At 47.9% G+C, this 17,956-nt stretch overlaps 1 protein-coding gene across 1 annotated transcript in view; it reads left to right on the forward strand.

The window, feature by feature from the left end:
• The window catches only part of LOC311116960 (HEAT repeat-containing protein 6-like), a gene marked incomplete at its 5' end in the record, with an annotated part of 72,909 nt that overhangs the window by 26,575 nt on the left and 28,378 nt on the right, over window positions 1–17,956 (forward strand). The window contains 7 exons of the mRNA XM_084191967.1: window positions 5,532–5,633; window positions 7,751–7,891; window positions 8,562–8,782; window positions 9,639–9,813; window positions 9,936–10,142; window positions 13,459–13,558; window positions 14,258–14,637. Of these exons, the coding sequence (XP_084048093.1) occupies window positions 5,532–5,633; window positions 7,751–7,891; window positions 8,562–8,782; window positions 9,639–9,813; window positions 9,936–10,142; window positions 13,459–13,558; window positions 14,258–14,637 (1,326 nt within the window). The remainder of the gene's footprint in view (window positions 1–5,531; window positions 5,634–7,750; window positions 7,892–8,561; window positions 8,783–9,638; window positions 9,814–9,935; window positions 10,143–13,458; window positions 13,559–14,257; window positions 14,638–17,956) is intronic.

A 17,956-nucleotide genomic window follows, 5' to 3' on the forward strand; every position in this document is an offset into this window, starting at 1 on the left:
CATATGTGAATTGATTGCCCCCCATTTATCCTCAGAGTTTGTACTGCTTGGTGACCTAAATTGGGATATGCTTAACACCCCGGCCATCCTACAATCCAAACTAGATGCCCTCAACCTCACGCAAATTATCAACGAACCTACCAGGTACAACCCTAAATCCGTAAACATGGGTACCCTCATAGATATCATCCTGACTAACATACCCTCTAAATACACCTCAGCTGTCTTCAACCAGGATCTCAGCGATCACTGCCTTATTGCCTGCGTCCGTAACGGGTCCGCGGTCAAACGACCACCCCTCATCACTGTCAAACGCTCCCTAAAACACTTTAGCGAGGAGGCCTTCCTAATTGACCTGGCCCAGGTATCCTGGATGGATATAGATCTCATTCCGTCAGTAGAGGATGCCTGGTTGTTCCTTAAAAGTAATTTCCTCTCAATCTTAAATAAACATGCCCCATTCAAAAAATACAGAACTAAGAACCGATATAGCCCCTGGTTCTCCTCAGACTTGACTGCCCTTGACCAGCACAAAAACATCCTGTGGCGTACAGCATTAGCATCAAATAGCCCCCGCGATATGCAACTTTTCAGGGAAGTTAGGAACCAATATACACAAGCAGTCAGGAAAGCAAAGGCTAACTTTTTCAAACAGAAATTTGCATCCTGTAGCACTAACTCCAACAAGTTTTGGGACACTGTAAAGTCCATGGAGAATAAGAGCACTTCCTCCCAGCTGCCCACTGCACTAAGGCTAGGAAACACTATCACCACCGATAAATCTACAATAATCGAGAATTTCAACAAGCATTTTGCTACAGCTGGCCATGCTTTCCATCTGGCTACCACTAACCCGGCCACCAACTCTGCACCCTCTGCTGCAACTTGCCCATGCCCCCTCCGCTTCTCCTTCACACAAATTCAGACAGCTGATGTTTTGAAAGCGCTGCAAAATCTGGACCCCTACAAATCAGCTGGGCTAGACAATCTGGACCCTTTCTTTCTAAAACTAGCCGCCGAAATTGTCGCAACCCCTATTACTAGTCTGTTCAACCTCTCTTTCATAACGTCTGAGATCCCCAGAGATTGGAAAGCTGCCGCGGTCATCCCCCTCTTCAAAGGGGGTGACACTCTAGATCCAAACTGTTACAGACCCATATCCATCCTGCCCTGCCTTTCGAAAGTATTCGAAAGCCAAGTTAACAAACAGATCATCGACCATTTCGAATACCACCGTACCTTCTCCGCTATGCAATCCGGTTTCCGAGCTGGTCACGGGTGCACTTCAGCCACGCTCAAGGTCCTAAACGATATTATAACCGCGATTGATAATAGACAGTACTGTGCAGCCGTCTTCATCGACCTGGCCAAGGCTTTCGACTCTGTCAACCACCGCATTCTTATTGGCAGACTAAATAGCCTTGGTTTCTCAAATGACTGCCTCGCCTGGTTCACCAACTACTTCTCAGATAGAGTTCAGTGTGTCAAATCGGAGGGCCTGTTGTCTGGACCTATGGCAGTCTCTATGGGGGTGCCACAGGGTTCAATTCTTGGGCCGACACTTTTCTCCGTGTATATCAATGATGTCGCTCTTGCTGCTGGTGACTCTCAGATCCACCTCTACGCAGACGACACCATTTTGTATACATCTGGCCCTTCATTGGACACTGTGTTAACAAACCTCCAAACGAGCTTCAATGCCATACAACAATCCTTCAGTAGCCTTCAACTGCTCTTAAACACTAGTAAAACTAAATGCATGCTTTTCAATCGAACGCTGCTAGCACCCGCCCACCCGACTAGAATCACCACTCTCGACGGGTCTGACCTAGAGTATGTGGACAACTACAAATATCTAGGTGTCTGGTTAGACTGTAAACTCAACTTCCAGACTCACATAAAGAATCTCCAATCCAAAATTAAATCTAGAATCGGCTTCCTATTTCGCAACAAAGCCTCCTTCACTCATGCTGCCAAACATGCCCTCGTAAAACTGACTATCCTACCGATCCTTGACTTCGGCGATGTCATTTACAAAATAGCCTCCAACACTCTACTCAGCAAATTGGATGTAGTCTATCACAGTGCCATCCGTTTTGTCTCCAAAGCCCCATACACTACCCACCACTGTGACCTGTATGCTCTTGTTGGCTGGTCCTCACTACATGTTCGTCGTCAAACCCACTGGCTCCAGGCCATCTATAAATCACTGCTAGGCAAATCCCCGCCTTATCTTAGCTCATTGGTCACCATAGCAGCACCCACCCGTAGTCTGCGCTCCAGCAGGTATATCTCTCTGGTCATTCCCAAAGCCAACACCTCCTTTGGCCGCCATTCCTTCCAGTTCTCTGCTGCCAATGACTGGAACGAATTGCAAAGATCTCTGAAGCTGGAGACTCTTATCTCCCTCAATAACTTTAAGCATCAGTTGTCAGAGCACCTTACCGATCACTGCACCTGTACACAGCCCATCTGAAATTAGCCCACCCAGCTACCTCATCCCTATATTGTTATTTATTTTGCTCTTTTGCACCCCAGTATCTCTATTTGCACATAATCTCTTGCACATCTAGCATTCCAGTGTTAATACTATTGTAATTATTCTGCACTATAGCCTATTTATTGCCTTACCTCCATAACTTGCTACATTTGCACACACTGTATATATATTTTATTCTTTTTTTTTACCCCATATGTAACTCTGTGTTGTTTTTATTGCACTACTTTGCTTTATCTTGGCCAGGTCGCAGTTGTAAATGAGAACCTGTTCTCAACTGGCTTACCTGGTTAAATAAAGGTTAAATAAAAAAATAAAAAAATAATGCCAAAGCAAAAACTGGTTTTTAGAAAGTTTTGCAAATGTATTAAATTAAAAACTGATATCACATTTACATAAGTATTCAGACCCTTTACTCAGTACTTTGTTGAAGCACCTTTGGCAGCGATTACAGCCTCGAGTCTTCTTGGGTATGATGCTACAAGCTTGGCACACCTGTATTTAGGGAGTTTCTCCCATTCTTCTCTGCAGATCCTCTCAAGCTCTGTCAGGTTGGATGGGGAGTGTTGCTGCACAGCTATTTTCAGGTCTCTCCAGAGATGTTCGATCGGGTTCAAGTCCGGGCTCTGGCTGGGCCACTCAAGGACATTCAGAGACTTGTCCCAAAGCCACTCCAGCATTGTCTTGGCTGTGTGTTTAGGGTCGTTGTCCTGTTTGAAGGTGAACCTTTACCCCAGCCTGAGGTCCTGAGCGCTCTGGAGCAGGTTTTCATCAAGGATCTCTCTGTACTTTGCTCCGTTCATCTTTCCCTCGATCCTGACTAGTCTCCCAGTCCCTGCCGCTGAAAAACATCCCCACAGCATGATACTGCCACCACCATGCTTCACCGGTCTGAATACTTTCCGAATGCACTGTATATGCCTTAGAATGACACGGGAAATGGCGGGAAATACCGGGTTACCCGGGAGAAAAGTGAATTATATCAAATCAAATGTTATTGGCCACATGCACCGAATACAACAGGTGTAGACTTTACAGTGAAATGCTTCCTGACGAGCCCTTAACCAACAGTCCAAATTTAAAAAGTAAGACAATTATTTGCTATATTAAAAAGGAAATATTAACACAAAGAGTCAATGTGCAGGTAGGGATAAAATGTATATAATAATATGTACATGTAGGTAGGGGTAAAAGTGACTAGCCAATCAGGATAGATAATAAACAGAGTAGCAGCAGTGTTGGTAGTTGAGGTAATATGTACATGTAGGTAGGGGTAAAAGTGACTAGTCAATCAGGATAGATTGGCAATCGGGGCCAATGAAACTAGCATCACTGGGCTAGCATCACTGGACTAGCATCACTGGGCTAGCATCACTGGGCTAGCATCACTGGGCTAGCATCACTGGGCTAGCATCACTGGGCTAGCATCACTGGGCTAGCATCACTGGGCTAGCTCTGGGCTAGCATCACTGGGCTAGCATCACTGGGCTAGCATCACTGGGCTAGCATCACTGGGCTAGCATCACTGGGCTAGCATCACTGGGCTAGCATCACTGGGCTAGCATCACTGGGCTAGCATCACTGGGCTAGCTCTGGGCTAGCATCACTGGGCTAGCATCACTGGACTAGCATCACTGGGCTAGCATCACTGGACTAGCATCACTGGGCTAGCTCTGGGCTAGCATCACTGGGCTAGCTCTGGGCTAGCATCACTGGGCTAGCATCACTGGACTAGCATCACTGGACTAGCATCACTGGGCTAGCATCACTGGGCTAGCATCACTGGGCTAGCATCACTGGACTAGCATCACTGGGCTAGCTCTGGGCTAGCATCACTGGGCTAGCATCACTGGACTAGCATCACTGGGCTAGCTCTGGGCTAGCATCACTGGGCTAGCTCTGGGCTAGCATCACTGGGCTAGCATCACTGGACTAGCATCACTGGGCTAGCTCTGGGCTAACTTTATCCGGTTCAATCTCAATCATTCACATTGACAGTCTGTGTACTGTGTGTGTGCGCTGGGTGATCCAGGGAGCAGAGAAGGGGTTAGGGTGAAGGGGTTAGGGTGAAGGGGTTAGGGTGAAGGGGTTAGGGCTCCACTAACTGTGTGTGTGGGTGATCCCTACACACACAGTCCCCTATAGCTCAGTTGGTAGAGCATGGCGCTTGCAACGCCAGGTTTGTGGGTTCGTTTCCCACGGGGGGCCAGTATGAAAAATGTATGCACTCACTAACTGTAAGTCGCTCTGGATAAGAGCGTCTGCTAAATGACTAAAATGTAAATGTAAAATGTGATCCAGGGAGCAGTGAAGGGGTTAGGGTGAAGGGGTTAGGGCTCCACTAACTGTGTGTAGGTGATCCAGTGAGTGGTGAAGGGGTTAGGGTGAAGGGGTCAGGGCTCCACTAACTGTGTGTGTGTGTAGGGGGGTTAGGGTGAAGGGGTTAGGGTGAAGGGGTTAGGGTGAAGGGGTTAGGGTGAAGGGGTCAGGGTGAAGGGGTCAGGGCTCCACTAACTGTGTGTGTGTGTAGGGGGGTTAGGGTGAAGGGGTTAGGGTGAAGGGGTTAGGGTGAAGGGGTCAGGGTGAAGGGGTCAGGGCTCCACTAACTGTGTGTGTGTGTAGGGGGGTTAGGGTGAAGGGGTGAAGGGGTTAGGGTGAAGGGGTTAGGGTGAAGGGGTCAGGGCTCCACTAACTGTGTGTGTGTGTAGGGGGGTTAGGGTGAAGGGGTGAAGGGGTTAGGGCTCCACTAACTGTGTGTGTGTGTGTGTGTAGGTGATCCAGGGAGCAGTGAAGGGGTTAGGGTGAAGGGGTTAGGGTGAAGGGGTTAGGGTGAAGGGGTCAGGGCTCCACTAACTGTGTGTGTGTAGGTGATCCAGGGAGCGGTGAAGGGGTTAGGGTGAAGGGGTTAGGGTGAAGGGGTTAGGGTGAAGGGGTTAGGGTGAAGGGGTTAGGGCTCCACTAACTGTGTGTGTGTGTAGGGGGGTTAGGGTGAAGGGGTGAAGGGGTTAGGGCTCCACTAACTGTGTGTGTGTAGGTGATCCAGGGAGCAGTGAAGGGCCTCCAGTCCTCTCTGTGTGGAGGGAAGTGGAGGTTTGGAGGCCAGGAGGAACTGGGAGCTCTACTGGCAGTTCTCAAGGTACACATCTACTGTATATACACTGGGGTCCACAATTAACACTGGATCAAATCAATCATACAAATACTGAGATGTATAGTTTGCTTTTTTTTGTGTCCAATTATATTTAAACTGATATAATTCCTCAGAGAAAGACATTTTGTAAAACAATGTTTTTAACAAAGTTGGAGTGGTCAAATCCCCTGTTTTCAATACTCCAGCCCCTTCCCCTTGGGAGGATAACGGCACTGAGCCTTTTGCTAAAATGTTTTGTGAGATTGGAGAACACATTGGGAGGGATCTTAGACCATTCCTCCATACATAATCTTTCCAGGTCCTTCATCTGCCCTCTTCAATTCAAACCACGTTTTCAATGGTGTTCTTTGTGGATTGTGATGTGTGCTTGGGGTTATTGTCTTGCTGGAAGATCCACTTGCGGCCAGGTTTCAGCCTCCTGGCAGAAGCAACCAGGTTTTCAGCTAAAATGTCCTGGTACTGGGTAAAGTTCATGATGCCGTTGACCTTGTATGTATATATATAATATGTATAATGTATGCACACATGACTAAGTCGCTTTGGATAAAAGCGTCTGCTAAATGGCTTATTATTATTATTATTATTATTATTATTATCTTAACAAGGGCCCCAGGAGCAGTGGAAGCAAAATAGCCCCGTAACATCAAAGATCCACCACCATATTTTACAGTAGGTAAGGGGTTCTTTCAATGGCCCAACCACCATTGGTGTGTGTGGCCAAATAGCTCTATTTTTATGTCATCTGACAACAGCACCACCTGGAGTTTGATAAACAGCATTGACACACTTGGATTGGAACATGCCCGGCTTGGGGGTGTCGCTCGTCATGGAGGAGGAGAGGGGCTTCAAGGAATCAAATCAAATCAAATTTTATTGGTCACATGCGCCGAATACAACAGGTGCAGACATTACAGTGAAATGCTTACTTACAGCCCTTAACCAACAGTGCATTTATTTTAAACAAAAAAAGTAAAAATAAAACAACAACAAAAAAAAGTGTTGAGGAAAAAAAAAGAGCAGAAGTAAAATAAAATAACAGTAGGGAGGCTATATATACAGGGGGGTACCGGTGCAGAGTCAATGTGCGGGGGCACCGGCTAGTTGAGGTAATATGTACATGTGGGTAGAGTTAAAGTGACTATGCATAAATAATTAACAGAGTAGCAGCAGCGTAAAAAGATGGGGTGGGGGGGCAGTGCAAATAGTCTGGGTAGCCATGATTAGCTGTTCAGGAGTCTTATGGCTTGGGGGTAGAAGCTGTTGAGAAGTCTTTTGGACCTAGACTTGGCACTCCGGTACCGCTTGCCGTGCGGTAGCAGAGAGAACAGTCTATGACTAGGGTGGCTGGAGTCTTTGACCATTTTTAGGGCCTTCCTCTGACACCGCCTGGTATAAAGGTCCTGGATGGCAGGAAGCTTGGCCCCAGTGATGTACTGGGCCGTACGCACTACCCTCTGTAGTGCCTTGCGGTCGGAGGCCGAGCAGTTGCCATACCAGAGCGAGCGAGCGAGAGAGAGAGATTTGGTGGCCTTTCTGGAGGACATTCTGGTCACACACTCAGATTGACAGGATACTGGAGTATTGAAAACACAGGAGGGTACTGGAGTATTGAAAACACAGGAGGGTACTGGAGTATTGAAAACACAGGAGGATACTGGAGTATTGAAAACGGGGAATCCAGTCATTTTCACCTGTATCTTTTTGAGATTTGTTTTATTTGTTAAACAAAATCTATTTCTCTGAGCAATTGTATAAAATATAATTAGTTCATATTTTTGGTCAGGATTTGTATTTAGTTTATAGACTTTCTTGCTCATCTTTATCAAGGGAGGTAGTTCTGGACCCCACTGATCGGTTGGTTGAATTTATTAGATAATAAAGAGCCAGAGAAAACAATAGATAAAGTATTGAGTATAGAAAGGCTTATTTCCGTAGTTTGGTTGTAATGTATCTACATAAAGGCGTATTTCCGTAGTTTGGTTGTAATGTATCTACATAAAGGCTTATTTCCGTAGTTTGGTTGTAATGTATCTACATAAAGGCGTATTTCCGTAGTTTGGTTGTAATGTATCTACATAAAGGTGTTAATGTGTGTTGTACAGAGGTTCATGTTCCATGGTTGTCCAGGAGTGTGTGTGGAGTGGCCGTCCGTGCTGTACCCCGCTCCCCTGCCTCAGTACGAAACCTGCAGCACCCCCAAACCCCCCGAACCTCCACGGAACCCCCCCAACCAGACCTCAGGGGTAAGAGACGGTGTCTGATGTAGACCAGAGGGCTGATGGGAACTGTAGTACGGAGGTCCACATTTCATCTTGGAGGGCAGGATCACAACTGGTTTCCATCCTTTGATCCAGTAAAGGAGATAAACAAATATTTCTCCCCCCTCTCCTCTCCCCCTCTCTTCTCTCCCCCTTCTCGCTCTCGCTCTCTCCTCTCCTCTCCTCCTTCTCTCTCTCTCCTCTCCCCCTCTCTTCTCCCCCCTCTCTTCTCTCTCTCTCTCCTCTCCCTCTTCTCTCTCTCCTCTCCCTCTTCTCTCTCTCCTCTCCCCCTTCTCTCTCTCTCTCCTCTCACCCCTCTCTCTCACCCCTCCCTCTCTCTCCTCTCACCCCTCTCTCTCTCCTCTCACCCCTCTCTCTCTCTCTCCACTCCCCCGTCTCTCTCTCTCCTCTCCACTCCCCCGTCTCTCTCTCTCCTCTCCACTCCCCCGTCTCTCTCTCTCCTCTCCCCCTTCTCTCTCTCGCTCTCCTCTCCCCCTTCTCTCTCTCGCTCTCCTCTCCCCCTTCTCTCGCTCTCCTCTCCTCCTCTCTCTCTCCTCTCCTCCTCTCTCTCTCTCCTCTCCCCCTTCTCTCTCTCGCTCTCCTCTCCCCCTTCTCTCGCTCTCCTCTCCTCTCCCCCTTCTCTCTCTCTCTGTAGAATAAGAAGAAGAAGTCTCGAGGACGGGGGAGGAAAGGAGGAGTGGATGAGGAGAGAGAGGCAGAACCCGGGCTCCAGAGAGGGGGAAGAGGAGGGGAGGCCTGGTCTAAGACCCCTGGAGCGCCTCCTCCGGCCGTTCCATCCCTCTATCCGTTATGGAAGAGGAGCAGCTCTGATTCAGAGTTCTCTGATCCTGAGGGAGCAGCACACAGCCAACTGAGGTAACACACTGTCCTGTTCTCATTTAGCAGACGCTCTTATCCAGAGCCACTTACAAATAGGTGCATGTGTGTTCTCTCTCGCCAGGTTGTTCCATGGCAGGGTGCGGCAGGGTGTGTTGCTGTGTGTGTGTGTGTGTGTGTGTGTGTGTGTGTGTAGTAATGTGTGTGTTCTCTCTCGCCAGGTTGTTCCATGGCAGGGTGCGGCAGGGTGTGTTGCTGTGTGTGTGTGTGTGTGTGTGTGTGTGTGTGTGTAGTAATGTGTGTGTTCTCTCTCGCCAGGTTGTTCCATGGCAGGGTGTGTTGCTGTGTGTGTGTGTGTGTGTGTGTGTGTGTGTGTGTAGTAATGTGTGTGTTCTCTCTCGCCAGGTTGTTCCATGGCAGGGTGTGTTGCTGTGTGTGTGTGTGTGTAGTAATGTGTGTGTTCTCTCTCGCCAGGTTGTTCCATGGCAGGGTGCGGCAGGGTGTGTTGCTGTGTGTGTGTGTGTGTGTGTGTGTGTAGTAATGTGTGTGTTCTCTCTCGCCAGGTTGTTCCATGGCAGGGTGCGGCAGGGTGTGTTGCTGTGTGTGTGTGTGTGTGTGTGTGTGTAGTAATGTGTGTGTTCTCTCTCGCCAGGTTGTTCCATGGCAGGGTGCGGCAGGGTGTGTTGCTGTGTGTGTGTGTGTGTAGTAATGTGTGTGTTCTCTCTCGCCAGGTTGTTCCATGGCAGGGTGTGTTGCTGTGTGTGTGTGTGTGTGTGTGTGTGTGTGTGTGTAGTAATGTGTGTTCTCTCTCGCCAGGTTGTTCCATGGCAGGGTGCGGCAGGGTGTGTTGCTGTGTGTGTGTGTGTGTAGTAATGTGTGTGTTCTCTCTCGCCAGGTTGTTCCATGGCAGGGTGCGGCAGGGTGTGTTGCTGTGTCTCCTAGCCGTGGTGAAGGCAGTGGAGAGGAGAACGCTGTATGGCTATTGGTCGTCATTCATACCGGACGCTCCCATTGGTGGACCACCTCCTCTCACACTGCTCACTGTCGTACTGAAGGACCCTTCACCTAAGGTAGGCACCCCCCCCCCCCCCCCCCCACCTGTATAGCAGGTAACCCTGGTCTCTCTCTCCCCACACCCACCCCCACCCCCACCTGTGTAGTAGGTAACCCTGGTCTCTCTCTCTCCCTTCAGGTGCGTGCGTGTGCCCTCCAGGTGGTGTCTGCGTTGCTGGATGGTTCCCGTCAGTTCCTGGGCGTGGCTGAAGACTTGGCTCCGCCCAGAACCTCTTACACTCCATTCTCCTTCTCCCTCGCCACCGCCGTCCGCGAGCTGCACCGCTCTCTCTCCCTGGCGTTGCTGGCCGAGGCCTCTGCCCACACACTCACTCAGATCATCAAGGTGACTCACACACTCAGATCATCAAGGTGACTCACACTCTCACTCAGATCATCAAGGTGACTCACACACTCAGATCATCAAGGTGACTCACACACTCACTCAGATCATCAAGGTGACTCACACACTCACTCAGATCATCAAGGTGACTCACACACTCACTCAGATCATCAAGGTGACTCACACACTCACTCAGATCATCAAGGTGACTCACACACTCACTCAGATCATCAAGGTGACTCACACACTCACTCAGATCATCAAGGTGACTCACACACTCACTCAGATCATCAAGGTGACTCACACACTCACTCAGATCATCAAGGTGACTCACACACTCACTCAGATCATCAAGGTGACTCACACACTCACTCAGATCATCAAGGTGTCTCACACACTCACTCAGATCATCAAGGTGACTCACACACTCACTCAGATCATCAAGGTGTCTCACACACTCACTCAGATCATCAAGGTGACTCACACTCACTCAGATCATCAAGGTGATTCACACACTCACTCAGATCATCAAGGTGACTCACACTCACTCAGATCATCAAGGTGACTCACACTCACTCAGATCATCAAGGTGACTCACACACTCACTCAGATCATCAAGGTGACTCACACTCTCACTCAGATCATCAAGGTGACTCACACACTCACTCAGATCATCAAGGTGACTCACACACTCACTCAGATCATCAAGGTGACTCACACACTCACTCAGATCATCAAGGTGACTCACACACTCACTCAGATCATCAAGGTGACTCACACTCTCACTCAGATCATCAAGGTGACTCACACACTCACTCAGATCATCAAGGTGACTCACACTCTCACTCAGATCATCAAGGTGACTCACACACTCACTCAGATCATCAAGGTGACTCACACACTCACTCAGATCATCAAGGTGACTCACACACTCACTCAGATCATCGAGGTGACTCACACACTCACTCAGATCATCGAGGTGACTCACACACTCACTCAGATCATCGAGGTGTCTCACACACTCACTCAGATCATCGAGGTGACTCACACACTCACTCAGATCATCGAGGTGACTCACACACTCACTCAGATCATCGAGGTGACTCACACACTCACTCAGATCATCGAGGTGACTCACACACTCACTCAGATCATCGAGGTGACTCACACACTCACTCAGATCATCGAGGTGACTCACACACTCACTCAGATCATCGAGGTGACTCACACACTCACTCAGATCATCGAGGTGACTCACACACTCACTCAGATCATCAAGGTGACTCACACACTCACTCAGATCATCAAGGTGACTCACACACTCACTCAGATCATCAAGGTGACTCACACACTCACTCAGATCATCAAGGTGTCTCACACACTCACTCAGATCATCAAGGTGACTCACACACTCACTCAGATCATCAAGGTGTCTCACACACTCACTCAGATCATCAAGGTGACTCACACTCACTCAGATCATCAAGGTGATTCACACACTCACTCAGATCATCAAGGTGACTCACACTCACTCAGATCATCAAGGTGACTCACACTCACTCAGATCATCAAGGTGATTCACACACTCACTCAGATCATCAAGGTGACTCACACACTCACTCAGATCATCAAGGTGATTCACACACTCACTCAGATCATCAAGGTGACTCACACACTCACTCAGATCATCAAGGTGACTCACACACTCACTCAGATCATCAAGGTGTCTCACACACTCACTCAGATCATCAAGGTGACTCACACTCACTCAGATCATCAAGGTGACTCACACACTCAGATCATCAAGGTGACTCACACACTCACTCAGATCATCAAGGTGACTCACACACTCACTCAGATCATCAAGGTGACTCACACACTCACTCAGATCATCAAGGTGACTCACACACTCACTCAGATCATCAAGGTGACTCACACACTCACTCAGATCATCAAGGTGACTCACACACTCACTCAGATCATCAAGGTGACTCACACACTCACTCAGATCATCAAGGTGATTCACACACTCACTCAGATCATCAAGGTGCCTCACACACTCACTCAGATCATCAAGGTGACTCACACACTCACTCAGATCATCAAGGTGACTCACACACTCACTCAGATCATCAAGGTGACTCACACACTCACTCAGATCATCAAGGTGACTCACACACTCAGATCATCAAGGTGACTCACACACTCAGATCATCAAGGTGACTCACACACTCAGATCATCAAGGTGACTCACACACTCACTCAGATCATCAAGGCGACTCACACACTCACTCAGATCATCAAGGCGATTCACACACTCACTCAGATCATCAAGGCGACTCACACACTCACTCAGATCATCAAGGCGATTCACACACTCACTCAGATCATCAAGGCGACTCACACACTCACTCAGATCATCAAGGCGACTCACACACTCACTCAGATCATCAAGGTGACTCACACACTCACTCAGATCATCAAGGTGACTCACACACTCACTCAGATCATCAAGGTGACTCACACACTCACTCAGATCATCAAGGTGACTCACACACTCACTCAGATCATCAAGGTGACTCACACACTCACTCAGATCATCAAGGTGACTCACACACTCACTCAGATCATCAAGGTGATTCACACACTCACTCAGATCATCAAGGTGACTCACACACTCACTCAGATCATCAAGGTGACTCACACACTCACTCAGATCATCAAGGTGACTCACACACTCACTCAGATCATCAAGGTGACTCACACACTCACTCAGATCATCAAGGTGACTCACACACTCACTCAGATCATCAAGGTGACTCACACACTCACTCAGATCATCAAGGTGACTCACACACTCAGATCATCAAGGTGACTCACACTCAGATCATCAAGGTGACTCACACTCAGATCATCAAGGTGACTCACACACTCAGATCATCAAGGTGACTCACACACACACTCAGATCATCAAGGTGACTCACACACTCACTCAGATCATCAAGGCGACTCACACACTCACTCAGATCATCAAGGCGACTCACACACTCACTCAGATCATCAAGGCGACTCACACACTCACTCAGATCATCAAGGCGACTCACACACTCACTCAGATCATCAAGGTGACTCACACACTCACTCAGATCATCAAGGTGACTCACACACTCACTCAGATCATCAAGGTGTCTCACACACTCACTCAGATCATCAAGGTGACTCACACACTCACTCAGATCATCAAGGTGACTCACACACATTACTACACACACTGAGCCTCTGGACATAACCTTTTGACATAACCTTCTGTGTGTTCCAGTGCCTGGCTCACCTGGTGTGTAATGCTCCGTATAACCGTCTGAGACCCGGCCTGCTCAGCCCGCTGTGGAGACAGATACGACCCTACCTACGACACAGAGGTAAACACACCTACCTACGACACAGAGGTAAACACACCTACCTACGACACAGAGGTAAACACACCTACGTATGACACAGAGGTAAACACACCTACGTATGACACAGAGGTAAACACACCTACCTACGACACAGAGGTAAACACACCTACCTACGACACAGAGGTAAACACACCTACCTACGACACAGAGGTAAACACACCTACGTACGACACAGAGGTAAACACACCTACCTACGACACAGAGGTAAACACACCTACCTACGACACAGAGGTAAACACACCTACCTACGACACAGAGGTAAACACACCTACCTACGACACAGAGGTAAACACACCTACGTATGACACAGAGGTAAACACACCTACCTACGACACAGAGGTAAAGACACCTACCTACGACACAGAGGTAAACACACCTACCTACGACAGAGGTAAACACACCTACCTACGACACAGAGGTAAACACACCTACCTACGACACAGAGGTAAACACACCTACCTACGACACAGAGGTAAACACACCTACCTACGACACAGAGGTAAACACACCTACCTACGACACAGAGGTAAACACACCTACCTACGACACAGAGGTAAACACACCTACCTACGACACAGAGGTAAACACACCTACGTATGACACAGAGGTACACCTACCTGCTTGTGTGTGTTCTTACAGACGTTGTGTGTCCTCTTCTAGATGTGAACGTGCGCGTGTCTGTTCTGACACTGTATGGAGCGTTGGTGTCGACCCAAGCCCCTCTCTCTGAGATACAGCTGCTCCTCACACAGCCACACACCTCGCAGGAGACGGCGTTGAGCTGGAGACAGAGGGAGGGGTTTTCCACACCCTCACCTCACACTCCACCCTCACACAAATACCACAACTCACACACCAAACAGACACACTCTCCTCGGGGCTCACACACTCCAGGAGAGGAGGAGCCGGGCGTGCCCTGGCTGCTGCAGCTGTGTGTGTCGCTTGTCACTCAACCCAGAGATGACCAATCAGACAGCGAGGGTCCAGGAGGAGGGGCTACAGCTCTAGAGCCCTCCCCAGTTCGCCTGGAGGCCTTACAGGTGAGAAAGACACTTCAGCAAGCTAGCATCAGTGGATGGTTAGCTTGTAGCGATCTAGCATCAGTGGATGGTTAGCTTGTAGCGATCTAGCATCAGTGGATGGTTAGCTTGTAGCGATCTAGCATCAGTGGATGGTTAGCTTGTAGCGATCTAGCATCAGTGGATGGTTAGCTTGTAGCGATCTAGCATCAGTGGATGGTTAGCTTGTAGCGATCTAGCATCAGTGGATGGTTAGCTTGTAGCGATCTAGCGTCAGTGGATGGTTAGCTTGTTGCGATCTAGCATCAGTGGATGGTTAGCTTGTAGCGATCTAGCATCAGTGGATGGTTAGCTTGTTGCGATCTAGCATCAGTGGATGGTTAGCTTGTAGCGATCTAGCATCAGTGGATGGTTAGCTTGTTGCGATCTAGCGTCAGTGGATGGTTAGCTTGTAGTGATCTAGCGTCAGTGGATGGTTAGCTTGTAGCGATCTAGCGTCAGTGGATGGTTAGCTTGTAGCGATCTAGCGTCAGTGGATGGTTAGCTTGTAGCGATCTAGCGTCAGTGGATGGTTAGCTTGTAGCGATCTAGCATCAGTGGATGGTTAGCTTGTAGCAATCTAGCGTCAGTGGATGGTTAGCTTGTAGCGAACTAGCGTCAGTGGATGGTTAGCTTGTAGCGATCTAGCATCAGTGGATGGTTAGCTTGTAGCGCTTTAGCATTAGTGGATGGTTAGCTTATAACGATCTAGTGTCAGTAGATGGTTAGCTAGATATTGTACAAATAAGGTTAGATATTGTACAAATAAGCTTGCATCCTAAATAACTATTATTATTTGTAGATCAGTTTGCTGGTTTTGACTAGGTGGGATACAGCTACAGGACCGGAGCAGATTAGGATAACTAACAGGTTAGGAGAACTAACGCAGCAGGTTAGGAGAACTAATAGGTTAGGAGAACTTATAGGTTAGGGGAACTAACGCAGCAGATTAGGAGACCTAATAGGTTAGGAGAACTAACGCGGCAGATTAGGAGAACTAATAGGTTAGGAGAACTAACGCGGCAGATTAGGAGAACTAATAGGTTAGGAGAACTAACGCAGCAGGTTAGGAGAACTAATAGGTTAGGAGAACTAACGCGGCAGGTTAGGAGAACTAATAGGTTAGGAGAACTAATAGGTTAGGAGAACTAATAGGTTAGGAGAACTAACACGGCAGATTAGGAGAACTAATAGGTTAGGAGAACTAATAGGTTAGGAGAACTAATAGGTTAGGAGAACTAATAGGTTAGGAGAACTAACAGGTTAGGAGAACTAATAGGTTAGGAGAACTAACGCGGCAGATTAGGAGAACTAATAGGTTAGGAGAACTAACGCGGCAGGTTAGGAGAACTAACGCAGCAGGTTAGGAGAACTAACGCAGCAGGTTAGGAGAACTAACGCGGCAGATTAGGAGAACTAATAGGTTAGGAGAACTAACGCGGCAGGTTAGGAGAACTAATAGGTTAGGAGAACTAATAGGTTAGGAGAACTAACGCAGCAGGTTAGGAGAACTAACGCGGCAGGTTAGGAGAACTAACGCGGCAGGTTAGGAGAACTAACGCAGCAGGTTAGGAGAACTAACGCAGCAGGTTAGGAGAACTAATAGGTTAGGAGAAATAACGCAGCAGGTTAGGAGAGCTAATGGGTTAGGAGAACTAACGCAGCAGGTTAGGAGAACTAACGCAGCAGGTTAGGAGAACTAACGCAGCAGGTTAGGAGAACTAACGCAGCAGGTTAGGATAACTAATAGGTTAGGAGAACTAATAGGTTAGGAGAACTAACGCAGCAGGTTAGGAGAACTAGCGCAGCAGGTTAGGAATACTAGCGCAGCAGGTTAGGAATACTAGCGCAGCAGGTTAGGAATACTAGCGCAGCAGGTTAGGAGTACTAATAGGTTAGGAGAACTAATAGGTTAGGAGAACTAACGCGGCAGATTAGGAGAACTAATAGGTTAGGAGAACTAATAGGTTAGGAGAACTAACGCGGCAGGTTAGGAGAACTAACGCGGCAGGTTAGGAGAACTAACGCAGCAGGTTAGGAGAACTAACGCAGCAGGTTAGGAGAACTAACGCGGCAGATTAGGAGAACTAATAGGTTAGGAGAACTAACGCGGCAGGTTAGGAGAACTAATAGGTTAGGAGAACTAATAGGTTAGGAGAACTAACGCAGCAGGTTAGGAGAACTAACGCAGCAGGTTAGGAGAACTAACGCAGCAGGTTAGGAGAACTAACGCAGCAGGTTAGGAGAACTAACGCAGCAGGTTAGGAGAACTAACGCAGCAGGTTAGGAGAACTAATAGGTTAGGAGAAATAACGCAGCAGGTTAGGAGAAATAACGCAGCAGGTTAGGAGAACTAATGGGTTAGGAGAACTAACGCAGCAGGTTAGGAGAACTAACGCAGCAGGTTAGGAGAACTAACGCAGCAGGTTAGGAGAACTAACGCAGCAGGTTAGGAGAACTAATAGGTTAGGAGAACTAACGCAGCAGGTTAGGAGAACTAACGCAGCAGGTTAGGAGAACTAATAGGTTAGGAGAACTTATAGGTTAGGGGAACTAACGCAGCAGATTAGGAGACCTAATAGGTTAGGAGAACTAACGCGGCAGATTAGGAGAACTAATAGGTTAGGAGAACTAACGCAGCAGGTTAGGAGAACTAATAGGTTAGGAGAACTAACACGGCAGATTAGGAGAACTAATAGGTTAGGAGAACTAATAGGTTAGGAGAACTAATAGGTTAGGAGAACTAATAGGTTAGGAGAACTAACGCAGCAGGTTAGGAGAACTAATAGGTTAGGAGAACTAATAGGTTAGGAGAACTAATAGGTTAGGAGAACTAACGCGGCAGATTAGGAGAACTAATAGGTTAGGAGAACTAATAGGTTAGGAGAACTAATAGGTTAGGAGAACTAACGCGGCAGATTAGGAGAACTAATAGGTTAGGAGAACTAATAGGTTAGGAGAACTAATAGGTTAGGAGAACTAACGCGGCAGATTAGGAGAACTAATAGGTTAGGAGAACTAATAGGTTAGGAGAACTAACGCAGCAGATTAGGAGAACTAATAGGTTAGGAGAACTAATAGGTTAGGAGAACTAATAGGTTAGGAGAACTAACAGGTTAGGAGAACTAATAGGTTAGGAGAACTAACGCGGCAGATTAGGAGAACTAATAGGTTAGGAGAACTAATAGGTTAGGAGAACTAACGCGGCAGGTTAGGAGAACTAATAGGTTAGAAGAACTAGCAGGTTAGGAGAACTAACGCAGCAGGTTAGGAGAACTAACGCAGCAGGTTAGGAGAACTA

Source organism: Coregonus lavaretus, assembly GCF_964263955.1.
Source record: "Coregonus lavaretus genome assembly, contig: HAP1_SCAFFOLD_1893, whole genome shotgun sequence".
Classification (NCBI taxonomy): Eukaryota; Metazoa; Chordata; class Actinopteri; order Salmoniformes; family Salmonidae; genus Coregonus; species Coregonus lavaretus.